This window comes from Pungitius pungitius, chromosome 19 (genome assembly GCF_949316345.1).
Source record: "Pungitius pungitius chromosome 19, fPunPun2.1, whole genome shotgun sequence".
In the NCBI taxonomy this organism is placed as follows: Eukaryota; Metazoa; Chordata; class Actinopteri; order Perciformes; family Gasterosteidae; genus Pungitius; species Pungitius pungitius.
The window spans coordinates 13,986,993-14,002,080 of NC_084918.1; the positions used below are offsets into that span (position 1 = coordinate 13,986,993).

The 15,088-nt window shown below is 47.7% G+C and overlaps 1 protein-coding gene across 3 annotated transcripts in view; it reads right to left on the minus strand.

Moving 5' to 3' along the window:
* Window positions 1-4,681: 4,681 nt before the first annotated feature.
* Window positions 4,682-15,088, minus strand: part of LOC119198716 (matrix metalloproteinase-16-like) — a 45,876-nt gene continuing 35,469 nt past the window's right edge. For all 3 annotated transcript variants that reach the window (XM_037456169.2, XM_037456168.2, XM_037456167.2), the window contains 4 exons: window positions 11,638-11,776; window positions 8,791-8,941; window positions 8,149-8,264; window positions 4,682-5,236 (listed from right to left, as the gene is read on the minus strand). In XM_037456169.2, the coding sequence (XP_037312066.2) occupies window positions 4,902-5,236; window positions 8,149-8,264; window positions 8,791-8,941; window positions 11,638-11,776 (741 nt within the window). In that variant the 3' untranslated portion in view covers window positions 4,682-4,901. The remainder of the gene's footprint in view (window positions 5,237-8,148; window positions 8,265-8,790; window positions 8,942-11,637; window positions 11,777-15,088) is intronic.

Below are 15,088 nucleotides of genomic sequence, written 5' to 3' on the forward strand. Positions count from 1 at the left end.
TGTAAGCCTCATGTTGTGTTTTAAGCCTCATTATGTTGCAATGAGGCTTGTTGGATGGCGACAAACTACTGTGTTCTGGGGAACAAAACTTGGGTGGGGATTGCTTAAACATCCCTTAATCCAACAAATGGCATCACAGTTCTGCTAAATAGAACAAACGTTATATTATACGTTACAAATATATTGGTCTAAATTTAAGCAGAAGAGCACGCAGTGGTGTGTGATTAGTTATTATATTAGTATGATTGATAACTGGATTATGAATTAAAACACATCCTTTACGTGACATATTACACTTGACACACTTAACTCTGCAATTTTACTTTTTTTGCTTCTGTTTTTTTAAACTAGAGTCAGAACTCTTGTTGCCTTCTGGTCTCCTGCTGGGCGCCGGGGAAGCGAGCACGTCCTTTGTTTGGAGCTTCCACCCCACAGTACATAGTGGACGGGCTAGTTGTGCCACACACTTTCCCTCTTTCACACTTTAGATTTGGAGAAGAAGAAGCCCTGCTGTGTCTGGCTACAGATGCTTGGACTGGACAGCCTCAGAAGGGGTCTTAAGAGACACTCAATTTTAAAAAAAAATGAGTGAGTTGGCAACGAGGTGCTGGGTAACATATTACTCTGTGTGACTTTTTATAGGTTTATAAAACTTGTTCCATCCAGGCCAAAGCAACAGCTTGACTCGTGCCGACCTTCAGAAATCTGCCTTCAGCTGCTTGACTCTGCTCTGCTAATGACCGGCACTGGGATGTATGGTCCTTAAAAGGGGCCATTAAGCAGCGCACCATAAGGACCCGGGTGAAATGAAAATGTAGTACTTCGGTTGCCGTTGTAATCGCTCAAGTTTTGAGCCGATGGCTGCAAGAGGAAGGGGAGGAGGAGGAGTCTGACAAAAATACATGACATACTTGCAAATACCCCTTAACACACACACACACACACACACACAGAGCCTTGCTTGCAAAGCAATATGGGCTTTGTAGATAAACGGGTTCCTTCTTAAACACCCACACTGCACTTTGCTCATAGCACACATGTAGACGTAGAGAAGGAAAAGAAAGCCTGATTATTTTGTTATCACTAAACTACTTGCGTCTCCGACTACAGAACTTGTGCGTCGATCTACACACACACACGCGCGCGCGCGCACACTCTGCATTTGCAGGGATGGAGAGGGAATAGACAATGAGTAAGAGGCTAAGGAAAAGGCACCGATCTAAACATAGCTGGGCATATAATGCCTTTGTCCAAAAGCAGAGAGGCAATTTCACCACTGAACAGTCCTGTGATGAGAACCGATGAAGTGTGTTCCCAAATAGTGTAATTTCACCACACACACACACACACACACACAGTAAACTTGCTTGACCTTACCTTCTTTGTTGTAAGTAACAGTATGTCTAACAAAGCCAGAACAAACAGTAGCAGGCCGTAGACGGCTCCGGTTTCACATTCAATCTGCAATAAACGCCAACGCCGCACCGCTGGGATCGTACATCTAAAGCAGCGATTTCTATCGTGGCACCTAAAAATATAGCAGCACGCCACTGGACTGCTAGAGCTCTCCGGCCCAGATCAACACACAGTAATCTCGGAATCACAGGCTGCGTTTGTGTTTTCCTTTCCTGCCGCTTGCTGGGTTTGTTCCTGGAGTTGAGAGGAGTTTGAGCTACTATCCCTGTGCCCCCCGCCCCCCATCCGCCTGCACATCCCTGGTTTTGAAGTCGCTTAAAATTCAAATGAAATCCCATTAGCCTTCTCATTTTTGGTCGGTAGGAATCCCATCAATAAGTTGGCCTTCCTGCGGCGAACAGCTGATCGGGTAACTAGGGTTGGGTATCGTTTGAATTTGAACGATTCCGATTCCGGGTTTCGATTCCGGTTCCCAGCGATTCTCGATTCCGATTCTTTAAGTTTAAGATATTTTAAATGAGCTGGCTAACCACGGGTCTTTCTGAAGGAAATAGTCTGACCTTCTCCATCAATGTTAATTCTATGAACTTTTTACTCTTTATTAACTTTACTATGAATTTCTAACAGGGCTGTTTTCAACTACAATATAAATATCAAACTATGAACTTCAATATTGTATAAACATTATAAATTATTAATATATTTTAACAAGGGTACACTTTCCTCAAGAGAGCTTTATTTTTGAAACCTCACAAAAACACATTTCCACATGAGTGTATGATACTGCAGGTACTTAAACGTTACCTTGCTCCCACTGATGGGCCCTTGGAGCCAGGGGAAGAGGCAGCGGAGGACGGGCGGCGCAGCGCGTCAAACACGGGGCACACAGGGGGGGTTGCCAACTCTCCCAACCCCAAATCAGGGAGACTTTCGCTGACGGGGTGGGGGCGGTGCTAGCGGTCGGAGGGGGGGTGCTAGCGGTCGACGCGGGGAGTGCCAGCACAATCTTTTTTCTCTTTGCAGCGCCAGCCTCACTGCTCATTTTAACAGACAGGACAGCTCCGCTCGCTATCCATGTTCGATCGCTCTGTTATGCTAACACTTCCGGTGGACGCTTCTTCGTTGGTGTTCAGCGGTTTCTATTTCCGGTCGGCGCCGGCGGACTGAGAATCGAAACTAGGAATCGAATTTTAAACTTTTGAACGATACCGGCTAAATCGCAAAGCTAGTCCCGATTCCAATCGATCCTCGATTCTCGATACCCAACTCTAGAGTACAATATGTATTTGTCCATATTGTATTTAGTTTCAAACTACAAATATGTGCGTGTTAGCATGCTTAACTAGATGGTGAACATGGAAACATCGGTACGTCAGCATCGTTGTTGCGAGATTGTTAGCATGCTGATGTTAGCAATTAGCTTAAAGTACCTCAGTACAGCCTTGATGTATAAGCCATACAATTATTATTATTAATTATTAATCATTTTTCAAATTATTTCGTGGCCTCATTGATCTTCAATACAAATCATTTATGTACAGTAATCACACACCAGCACTGAACACACACACTCGACAAGTCCAGATGTGAGCAGAAAAGTCGGAGGCCGATCTTAATCATGTATTGATCAATTTATTCATTCTGTCAGGACACGTTTCCCCGTTGTCCCAAAGTCTTACACAAAGAAGTCATTGTGAGATGTCCAATTTGTTTTGACCAGAAAACAGGAAAGAAAAAAAAAAAAACAATATGTGATCATGAAAACAGACGCACATTCAAAGGCCTGCTCGCTGTGTTCTGGCTCCTTTACTCGAAGCCGTTTTCATTTGCCAGCAACCCATCGGATCTCCCTAAGGGGTCCGTAATGTACCACTGAAATCTTTTGAAAGTTTTTTTTTTTTTGTATTCAATTGTACCTGGAGGTAGGGATGGGGGTGGGGCGGAGGAGGTTAGGCTTCACTCAATGTACAAAAATAAATGCAAACAGTATTGTTAAGAGAAAACGCCCTCCTGAGCTTTGGAGGGGCTCCAGAGCCACGATGAGCAGAACCGGGTGGATGTACAGTAAATGCTTGCATGCACGTTGAAACAGGCACTGATGTTGACTTGGTGCGTCACTTGGTGGGTCCTCAGTCGGGAGACAAGAGCATTCTGGGAACTGCGAGCTCTCCCAAACAAGGCAGTCAACAGGATCCTTTTAAAGAAATGGTCGGTTCATCCACACACAACCATACGCAGAAAGCCTTCTGGATGCACACTTCTTCTAAATGAGGGCATAAAACAGCATCAGCTAATCCAATGACGCACTCTCAAGCTCGGAATTAGCCTGATTTCTGTTGTATGGAAAGGAGAAAAGCAACAGTAACAAATATCTTAACACACAAAAATAGTGGCTTTACTCCAGAACCTTCCTACATCTTTTTATGATACAATACAGTACTCTCATTACAGGCTGACCCTACTGTATAGTCTGTCCAGAACGACTCAGCAAGCCAGTGCTGAGACCTCTGGGTAATGTAATAAAAACCATGAAATACCAAACAAAAGAAAACAAAAGCGATATATAAAACAAATTAAAATAAAACAGCAAAACCAAGCACAAGTAGTATAATCTATAATTAAGGCGAGTTAAAATATTGCAGAATAATTTGGCCCCTGTGATTTAAATAGACTGCCACAACAGTCAGAGATTCCTGACTCTTATTCACTGCAAGGATCCAGAGAGGGGAACAAAGGACAAACCGAAACAACAAAACGGAAAAGAAAAACGTACAGAAATGTAATCCTCTTTGGAGAGAAATTGATTCTATTTGGTTTCATTTGGTCTCTTCCTCAGGAGCGCGTTAAAGGGAACGGTGAGGACCTCCTTACTGAAAAGTTTACAATTAAAGAATTCAAATTTAAAAAGGAAGAACTACAGAAAAGGGATTGAAGATTGGTAATGTGATTAACTTTATCTGAGAAGGTTCATCTTTTGAAGCAATGGGGGGGGGGCACCGAGATCAGAAAATAGAAAACTGGTGTTTCATCAACAACCTGATATGATGGATGACAATGCAGTGCCCTGTGTAGTGTGTGTGTGTGTGTCCCTCCGTGTTGGTCCTCCCTCGGATTAAGAGCAGTCTGGCGAAGAATTAAAAGAGCAAAGGGGGGAGAGGAAGTCAAGTTTCCGAGATACAAAGTGATACCGATCCTCCTGTTTCCTCCCGGGACTGACTGTCATGTATCAGGCGAAGATCCCCCCCCCCCCCCCCCACAAACGCCCCCCCTCTGCTCCCCCTGTTAGTTAAAAAGGCCGCAGGGTAAGCGGAGTCCACTTCAGGTCCTGGGGTCGCCTTCTGTGTGAGGGGCCGCCTCGCTGTCAGGTTGGTTCTGCGGGTCTAAACGAAGGAGGAGCCGTGGCCTCGTGAAAGCGAGGGGGGGGGCTCTCGCCCCGTTTGCCCACTGTCTCACGCCGCCCCCCCCCCCCCTCCCCACCCCAGCCTTCAGACCCATTCCTGCATGGAGCGCTTGCAGTACAGTATGTGGCGCGGCGTGCCCTTCCTCTTGAACTGCACCACGGTGTAGACCAGCACCAGCAGGCACAGCGCCAGCACGCAGGGGATGACGATGGCCACGGCCTTCACCGCGTTCGCCTCGTTGTCCAGCTCGATCACCACGTCCGAGCCGTCGGCGGCGGCGGGCGGCCGGGCCGGGTCCACGGGCGTCAGGTCGCAGCCCATGAAGTCCTTGAGGATGGAGCGCGGGTAGCCCGGCTCCACGCGCAGGAACTGGTTGTTGAACTTCCAGTACTCCTTGCCCTTGTAGAAGTAGGTGAAACCTGGGGGTGGGGGGGGGCAAGGGGGGCACAGAGACAAAACAGGAACCCTGTGAGTACGTCGTCATATAGAACACTTCTCAATCACCGCTGCCAGGAGACGGCAGGGGGACAAGACTTTCAGGGGGGTTCGACAAGCCATCGCTCACTATTTAAAAAAAAGTTAAATAACATAAAACAATTGATCTGACCTCCAAGTGATGGAAAGGTCGCCAGTTTCACGTGTCTCAGAATATAAAAATGGTGAGAAAAGAATCCAGTTTGTTACTCAACAAAAGTAGTTTAGTCAGTTTAATAAAGCTCTATTACAGGTAAATTCTACTGTATTAAACCCCACGTGTAGAGTAACTTCGACCTACAGCTATCACATGAATCTAGTGAATACAAAAGGACTAGAGTTGTATTAAAACTTAAACAAAAGAACCAGTAGTACTAGTTGTCCTGGAGAACAATACTCGACTAAATGTGATGTAATCTTAGCGTTTGTGCCATTTTGGTTTGTTCAGTTTATTCATTTCCACCTGACAACATATCCTGATTGTCTTGCACAGCGAGTTCGGCGCTCACTGTCAATACAGGGAGAGCGTTTTCTTTCTAATTAAAACTCCTTTTCTTCTCCTCTGAAAACCAAATAACGGATTGAAGTGAACCAGCGTGCCAATAACCTGCCAGGACAATCAATGGAGCCACTGTCTCCGATTCGCCTCTACAGTCTCAGACTGTCCCTCGGGACTCATTATATCTGGTCATAAAAGAGTAAACACACACCAACCAGGAGCCCAACCCCTAAGCTAATATCACCCAACAGCACAATAAATGTCATCTGCTGTGGAGCTTTTCAAATCGCAAGAGTGACATTTGATTCTTACGGGGTCGTGGGGGGCAATTCTCGCTTTGTCACAATTCATAAGTCTACTTACAGAGTTCACTTTTGATGCCCTACCCTAGAGAGAAAAAAAACTCATTTCCATTTGGATTTGAGTAGCGAGCAATGAAAATAGTGACATTTGTTTCAGACGCATAACAGCAAACAGCAATGAAAAAATGTGACAATATCAAGTTTGACAAAAAGCATAACAAGTAGTGAAATGACTTTTGAAGGGTGGTGGGGGCACAGACGGCACATCTAAACCAGTGAAAGGACTCAGATCTTATTCAAGGTAAAATGAAGGCAACATGGGAGCCACTTGTAGTGTAACACAAAGACTCCCCTCGTGTGGACCCCGTCGCTTTTTGTCATTCCACAAAGGCAACCAATTGCAGTCTTGGTTTGTTGTAATTTGCCATAATTTCATCCGGAAGTATGAACAATTCCCGTTTGCATTCCCCCCCCCCGGAGCAGACATTTGGATGAGGATTTGAGAGGATGTATTTTTGGGTGTCAATGAGGACGAAAATGAAACCAAAAGCTGACACCTAATGACCCTATCGTTAGAGTCAGGGCTTTTTCAAGCGCCTGGTAGGAGAAGAAAAGCTTTCCAAGGATTCACCTTAGAAGGAAAGGAAAAAATAATACCGGTTTGAAGCAAAGTCCACAGCAGAATACCCACTTGTATTCAAACTGTTTATTGTTGCCCGGCAGATTGTGTGCTTACACAACGGACATCTTACAATAAATCTGTGAGTAGTAGGAGATCACAGAACACAACCGCCTACTGACTTGGTGTCCAAACAATTATCTCAGCATGAAGATGAGCAGAAGGAAGCGGTTTGTCCCTTCTGTGTCTGTGCTTAATCAGAACGCCATCCAATCATTTCTTCAGTGACATGTGACTCGGCTTCCTCTCATGGAGGATCCCAGCTTGGCCCTCAAAAACAGACCATGTACAGTCTGAGCAGCACGAGCCCCTCTGCACGCACACACACACACACACACTTTCTCCACCAAATTCTCATTTAGAGTCCAGCTGAGTATTGTGAAAAGCTGTAATGGGATTTTTCCTTTGCAGCAGCCTCTGCTCCACTTTTCTCCTGCACTAAACCCAAATGCAACTAAACCAAGTCATTTAATGGCCGACGGAATCATTCAGATAAAGCAACAGATGGATGGGACAAACACACAGGAGGGTGGTCACTAAGAGACAGAGAGAGAGAGGGGTGAGGCACCCTGAGCCTGGGGGGGGGGGGGGGGGGTTATGGCCAGGTCAACGTCGCCCCGGGGCCCCCACCTCTGAAACGCGTGGCCCCACCCACGCTATCATCCCCATCAGGGGGCCGCCTCCCTGAGGCCGGGTCACACGGGTCAGTGTCACGAGGGCGCCGCGTCACCCTCTGCGAGGAGTCGGCCGCAGGGGGAGTGCGTGCGGATACCCATCCACCCTCCACGCTCCGATTGGTGCCCGCTCCACCTGTTCTCCGCCGGCAGACGCAGATCTGGCAGCGGCCCCGAGGAGCAGATGGTGGGAGCCGTTCGCCACCACCTGGCCTGCTTTTTCCATCCCGGGCCGTGCCAGGCCCAATCCCACCTGGTATTACACGGCCAATGGGAGAAGCTGCTAAGTGTCTTCACGCCATCAGACCGGCTCTTTGGAAGCTATAATCCCCCCCCCCCCCCCCCCTCCCACTACAGTGAGGGCCAACTGGCTTAAACCGGAATGAGAGCCCAGCGGTGGCCTTGTCCTTTTTCTTGCTTTCCACAATCCCGCTCCAACTGGGTCTTGCGGCGCGCTGGGCAGGAGACGGACGGACGGTTCCACAGTCTGACGGTGGACTGATTCAAAAAGGGACCTCTCCTTGTGTCCCCTCCACCCGCTTGCCTTCCCCTGACACCACATGTATGGTAATAAGTGGGGCGACTTTCAATCGATGTAACCCTGGGTTACGCCCGGCCCGCGGCCAGCCCGAAATCAATGGCGGCTGGCACGCGCCGAGCGCTGTTATTGCCAAGTGAGAACATCGGGCAGGACAACTCGTACCGTTGGCTTTGTCGACGAAGGCCCCCTGTGGCGAATCAGGCACGCCTCTCCACACTGTGACGGGCTTGGGATATCCGGGGTCCATGGTCCTCATTTCCTCATTGTAACGCCAGTACCTGAGCAGGGACAAAGGAGGACAGGCGATGCTGTTATGGCTCGTATCTTAATAAACCCGAGAACACACCTGAGATTAATGGGGCGATCGGCCTTAAACCAGCACCTGGGCATCGGCTCATTCTTTTATGTTGGATGTCAAATCTGGCTTGACCTAAAAACTACATTTTTATCCAAAAAAAACAACATAGATCTGGAATCTTTAATGTTCAGAACAGCGGTTACATTTTGTGTAAGCCATGAATATAGTGTTTTGGATAATAACCTTTCCAGCTGTGTCCGTACCGCCCCGACATCGGCTATCCCTAGCAATGCGTCTCTCCTCTAGAACCGTTTGTTTTTTAATCCATCTCCTGCAAGTCCCACAATATAAACGTGTCAATCACATGCTGCTACGACACACACTAGACCTCCACTGCAATCAGCCAAACACAAAGCGAGCGAAGATCTCCACTAGAGTGGCAGTTTGTAGAAACCAACAGCTGCCATGCGCTGTATCAGAATTCGTGAAGCCCCTCATCGTCCCACCTGTCCCCTTTAAAGAAGTAGGTCTTGGCCACATCCTCCCACCACACGGCGGTCTCGATGCTCTGGGCCGGCATGCCGTGGCCGAACTGGGCGATGTCCTTGGGGTACCCAGCCTGCAACACGGTGTCCTTAAACACCCAGAACTGCTTCCCTGCACATGGAGAAAGTGGGGGGGGGGGGGGACAACAAATTAGGAGGGAGAGTAACACCCTGCAGGGGCAGCAGCCGAGAAGGGCACATTTACAAGGGCACATACGAGCCTTGTAACAAATGGCGGGCGATAACCTGTTGTCTCGTATTACTGTGTTTGATGTTGACGTTCCTCTAATTTAAAGTAGGACACGCACTTGGTGACAGATTCTCCTTGCCCTTGCCCCGAGGCTCTTTGGGAAGCCAGTCGGGATGGGAAAAAGAAACGGCTCGTGGGGGGAAAAAGGCACCTAAAGAGTTACTTTAAGCCCCTTTGTGAAAGCGAAGTTTCCAAGACCAAAGGATATTTTTTTGGGAAGGACAAAAAAAATAAATGGATGAAATATTTAATATGATTTCTGTTCTGAGCCTCTTACTCTCTAAACCTTACTCCCACAGAGTCATTGGGCTAAATTGCACGTCTTTGACACAGCGTGACCCCAGGAAGTGCTTTTCTCCGTCACTGGCACAGAGGAGCGGGGTGTAAACGGAGGAAGTGGGTGTGGGAGGGAGGGGGGGTGGGGGGGGAGAGCAATGATTTGCAAGTTGGAGAGAGAGGGAAAAACTGGGGATATAACATATTTATGCCCATCATTCTTTGCCAAAACATGTCACATTTGTACCAATCCCCTTTCAGGAAATTAGATCAATCAGAAATGACACTCGGGTTCAACAACATTCATCACAAATACTATGCAGATGATCATATCTTCTAACTCTTTTTAAGTAATGTGACTGAAATGCACGGGTCTTTTCTCGGTAGAAGCCACTTATTGGAATAAAGATGGAAACCAAGCAGAGAAAACATAAAGGAAGCTATGGCGTCTACATGTTTGCATTTGTGGAGCAGACCTTTTTCAAAAGGTTAAATATTTCCTGTCACGGTCCATAAACTTGAAGACTAAGGGACTTTTTGAAAAGGTCAGCCTCAAGATGACCTGGGCGATTCTCTCCAACAAATACAGGAAGCGGGTGTGAAATAACGCAGACGTGATCCCTCGACCCGCTCTCCTGCTCCATGAAGGCTGCACAGCTGACATTTGGGCTCCGAGAAGCGTTCCCACTGCACGGCTGAGGTGAGGAAGGGAGATTTAAAGAAAGGGAGCGGCAGCTCGGCTGCATGTTAAGAGGGAAGGAGAGACCTGTAGTGGCCTCTTCCAGGGAGAGGAAATTCCTGTCATTTCACCCCGTTCTCTTACAGCGCTCCACTCATTCTGGGTCACACTTCCTCTGGCCCTGACACACAAATACTTACATGCACGCGCACACACACACACACACACACACACACACAAATGAATAGACTGTCCCATTCTTTTTAAAAAATTCAACTTGATTCACAGAAACAGAAAAAAAGAATCCCTTGTATGCGAGCCACGCATACTATAGAATACAAAGTGTATCAAATGAAAGCAACATGTGTGAAACTCTGTCATGTTGATTCTGACCGTCACCACTATGGAAACCGGGAGGTTAATTAAGCCCAGACTTCTGGACTTCAGCGTAAAGAAACGGCAGGTTCACGTAGAAACGCCTGCTTAGGGTTCATTTGTTGGGAAAAATGACTTCTTGGAATCAATCCTGTATTCAGCACCAGTTAAACTAAACTAAGTACTACAAAGAGGAAGCACCACTGACCTGCGGAGGTCAAATGATGTAGCGGCCCATTCAAGCTCTTAATTGAATGAAAAAGCACATCAACAAGCTGCTGTCAAGGTTATATTCAATTATCATAATAATAGCTCATTTACAATGCAACCGTGTAGTCATTTAGGCCTTTTTATCCTTCATATATTTGAATTGTTGTTCTTCAAAACCTGTCTGAAGAAATTCAGTCTGACTAATGAAGCGGACAGTGAACCCTTTGAGGCGCAGGTCCCGGCGCCCTCATGAGATCGGGGAAAGGCAAACATGGAGTCAAAATGAGGAACACATGGTACGCCACATTTAATGTTCTGACCGACTCCCTCCCGGGACGTTTCATTCCAAATAGGGAGCGACAGCGTGAAGGCCCACTGGGAAATCAGCTGTGAACGTACAAATGAAGAATAAATCCGTAGCGCAGTCTGGAAGAGGAGCAAGGTGAAGCCAGAAGCCGCCCGCCTCGTTTGCTGGTTCTTTTCTCTGGCTTTTGGGCTTTAGACATAATTAGCTCTGAATCTATATTTTGGGGCTAGTTTAAGTCTAGATTTTAATGTGGGGTAAAAATAAAGTGTTGTGCTCTTGTGCACACGAAGGCAAAGTGATTTTCATCATTTTTGCATACTAATAATGTTTAGCTACAGTAGGACTTACACCCCCAGTCTAACTGAAAAGCCCAAACTGGTGGATTACAGCGGATTTTCCACCCAAGTGGGCAAAGCATTGCCTCAATCTTCCACAGATTTGCGTTTAAACTCCTACGCACAGATACGATCTTTGAGTGAGCGTGATAACATAAGGCGGTAATTAGAGATTAGAAAAAGAAAACAGTTCCTGAATACAGAAACACATTAAAGCCATCCTTTAGACACACGTATGCAGCTTATAGGAAAAGACACCAGGACAGAGAGAGAACACATTCATGCAAAACAGACACCTTATTTAAACTGGGCTTCAAAACCGCTGGGTCAAAATGACCCAAAGACGTGCCTCTGATGGTAAAACAGGGCGGCTTACCTTTGAAGAAGACGAACTTGCCATCGCTGTTCTCGTAGACGGCGTCTATCTTGGGCGGAAGGCCTCTCCAGAAGACGCTGATGAGCATGGGGTACCCCGGCATCACCGAGTTGTCCCTCACCCGCCAAAACCAGTGGTCCTGCAAGAGGACGCCGGGACAACGTGCGGGGATCAATGACCAGTGTGTAACCACTCATGCATACGGTAACACAGTCGCAGGTAGACCCCCCCCTCGCCCACACACACACACACACACTCCACCCCCCCAAAACCCCCCCCACCTCCCCCTCCTCCGTGCTTTCAACAGAGCCAGTGATGGCCGACTGGAGCCGCCGCTCTGATGGCCCGTGACGGCTTCAAGATCGACCTTCTCGGGTTGCTCTGCACGCACACCTCCAATAGCATGCTGGGAAGAAGAGCATGCTCCGAGGAGGGGAGGAGGGGGGATGGGGGGGGGGCAAAGTGATAGCCGGGAGCTTTATGAGAGGGGCCAAGACTCTCTGATTTCCTACGGGAGGGGGAGTCGGGGAGATGTGAGCGCGGCCGAGTGGAAGGTGTGTCTTTTTGATGTTGGATGAAACTTGATGACAGAGGGGGCCCCGGGGGGGGGGGGGGGGGGAGACCCAGCTGCGAAAGCCATTAGGACGCCGCGAGACGTCCCGCCCTTTGGCAGTGAGCGGCTGATTGCGTCCCCTCGAAACGGGGGCCAACACATCATCACGCCTCGGCCTCATTCGCAGTGAAAGCTAAATAAACAGCCCATTTATCAAATACTCGCTGCTCTGATCCGAGTCTTCTCACTCCCTGGGCTCTTCCTCTTTCTTTTCATTTCCACTTGTCCCTCTTTCCAATTTGTGCTTCTCTTCCTCCCCCTTGCTTGCTCCATACCCTCTGCCTCCCTCCGCTCCCCACCGCACATTTACATTGTTCAGCGCTTTCCTCTGTAACGGGGACCCGGCCCCGGTAATTGAAAACAGATCAAACTGTGGAATCAGACCCATTTGAAACCTGACTTTATAAAAGAGAAAATGGTTTTTCCTCACCCTCTGAAAATAAAGCGTGGGCGATTTGATTGTAGAAGATTTCAGCCGGCTACATCTAGGAGAATCAAGTTTAATCGGAGCAGATGTTGGAAATGTTTTGTCTCAAATCGTTCATGTTCTCTGGTTTCGGGCAGAGCCAGAAGGGCGATTACAATACGCCCTCCATTGCAGATCAATTCTGCTAAGAACTGATGATTAATCAATATAGACTTTGAGCGGAAGAGACAATCAGGCACAAAGACCTACCCAACAACTCTTACATTGTTACTTTAATGTTATGAAAGTATTTTCTCAGCTAAACACAACTAAATGTGTGAAGCTTTATTCACTTAAAATATGAAAATAAAGTAATCTCTATACACACATGTATGGGGACAACATGTTCTTAAATGCAAAAAAGGAACAACAAACTAGAGCACGGATATATTGTGCTTCTGACGCAGAACAGAACCATGGTGACAGTTGGACACAATGAAGATGGTTTGAAATCATTGTTACGTGTCCTTCATAAAGACCTCAAAAAACCTCAAAAACTCACAGACATCTGTGCGTGCGTGTGAGTGAGTCAGGAGGGTGTTATGGATCTCTCACTCGGTTCACGTGACGGAGGACAGGATGCGGGCGTAAGTAATTCAGAGGGTTTCGAGGATTCGGGTTGAGGCCTGACAACGTGGTGTCCGTCAGGATGTCTCTCTGAAACTCGCCCTTCGCCGAGGAAAACAGCTGCAGGAGAGCTGCTGTCGTATCGTCTCCAAAGCGCATTAACAGAACCGGAACGCTTGAAAGGCAGTACCAGCATATGTTTATACACTTCCATTCCATCTTACTCTGCAGCGTCAGAGTTTATTTACACATGTGGAAAGATGCATTAAATGTCAACGATGGAGGCAGTGAAGCAGTTTAATAATCTACAATAGAGCTGCCTTTGTTTAAAGTCGTGAACGTCGACTTCAAAGAATGTTAGAAAGCCTTTCACATCTTCTACGGACACCCCGCCGTAGTCTCGTTCCTCCCGATTACAGGGACGGGGAGGAGGAGGGGGGGGGGGGTAACTGAGCCGAGCGGAGGGCTCGCTGCCCACTTGGCCGCCGCGTCCTCATTAAAGGATGTCGGGATCAAAGCTTCGCGCCCGACGTCGGCCGATCCCGAAACCGCAAGGCACCCTGCGGCGTCCCAGAATCCCCTGCTCTAAATCCGTCCACAGTGACCGTCGCTGTGAGGACGGCGGCGCTTTCCCCATCACCCGGCTGACTGAAGGCCGGCACAATTGCAACGATGGCCAGCGCTGCGTTACAGTTACGCCATCACAAAAGGGGGCAAAGACCCCGAGAAACAAAAACACACACGTGCGAGTGATCCTCCGCCTCCGCTGGGACGCCATGTGGTCTGAGGGTTTGCGCGTAGGCGAGCCTGCAGTCATAAAAAAGGTAGCGGTGTCATGTCGCCCGGGCTTACGCGTGGAACACCGGATCCTCCGTCACTCCTCCGGCGGAGAGAAAAACGACCGGCCGTAAAGCCAGCGCCTCAACAAGCGTGACTCCTGACCCCGCCTTTGTGGATTATACGGCCTCGGATAAATCAGGGAACTGTATACGCGTTGCTCCTTGTGTTCCGCTCAGGCAATGTAGACCCTTGATGTTCTTGTTCTTTGGTTACTTTACCAAAGAAGTACAAAGGCTCGCTTCTTCAGCCTCCTGCGTGGGGATGTGCAACATAATCAGGGAGGTCAAAGAACCCCAAAACCGATTTTACACACACCCGTCTAAGGCATTAAAATGATTAGTTAAATAATGTCTTCCATTGCTCTAAAGGCAGCCTTCCTAAGTTTGAGAAAACCGCACTGATGATGTCATGAGGGTCGCTGCATTTAGGTCACTTTTTTAAAACAGGAAGGATGCAGGTGCGTTTGGAAGAAGTGGGCATTTAGGAGGCAGGGTGTGCAATTAAAGACACATTTGGGTTGCATCATGGGAAGTGTAGGAAGTGGGGCTTGACTTAAGGGCTAAAGGTCAGGAGATCTTTTAATAGAATCAGCGACTTAATGTGTCTGCCAACTTAGTAGAAGTTACTAAATGAGTCATTTGCTCCACTGCTTATTGTTTAACCCGACAAAAACAAACTTCTGCTGTAATACAGAATACATTTGCCTTCATGACTGCATATATTTGCATATGGAACAGTTTTTTTTTCTAGCAGCTTGATGAGCCGCACTACATTGTGATTCTGAAAGTGGATCATTTCAATATTTTTATGAAACAATAACCTCTGTCCCTGCAGGGGGGGAGGGTGACGCCTGCTCTCAGCCCTGCGGGTTGTCACCAAAGGTCCCCGTGCATTTCAATATCAGAACTAACTATTTATCTAACAAAAGGGCTGTATGAACAGGAAACACTGCCTGGCATCCCACA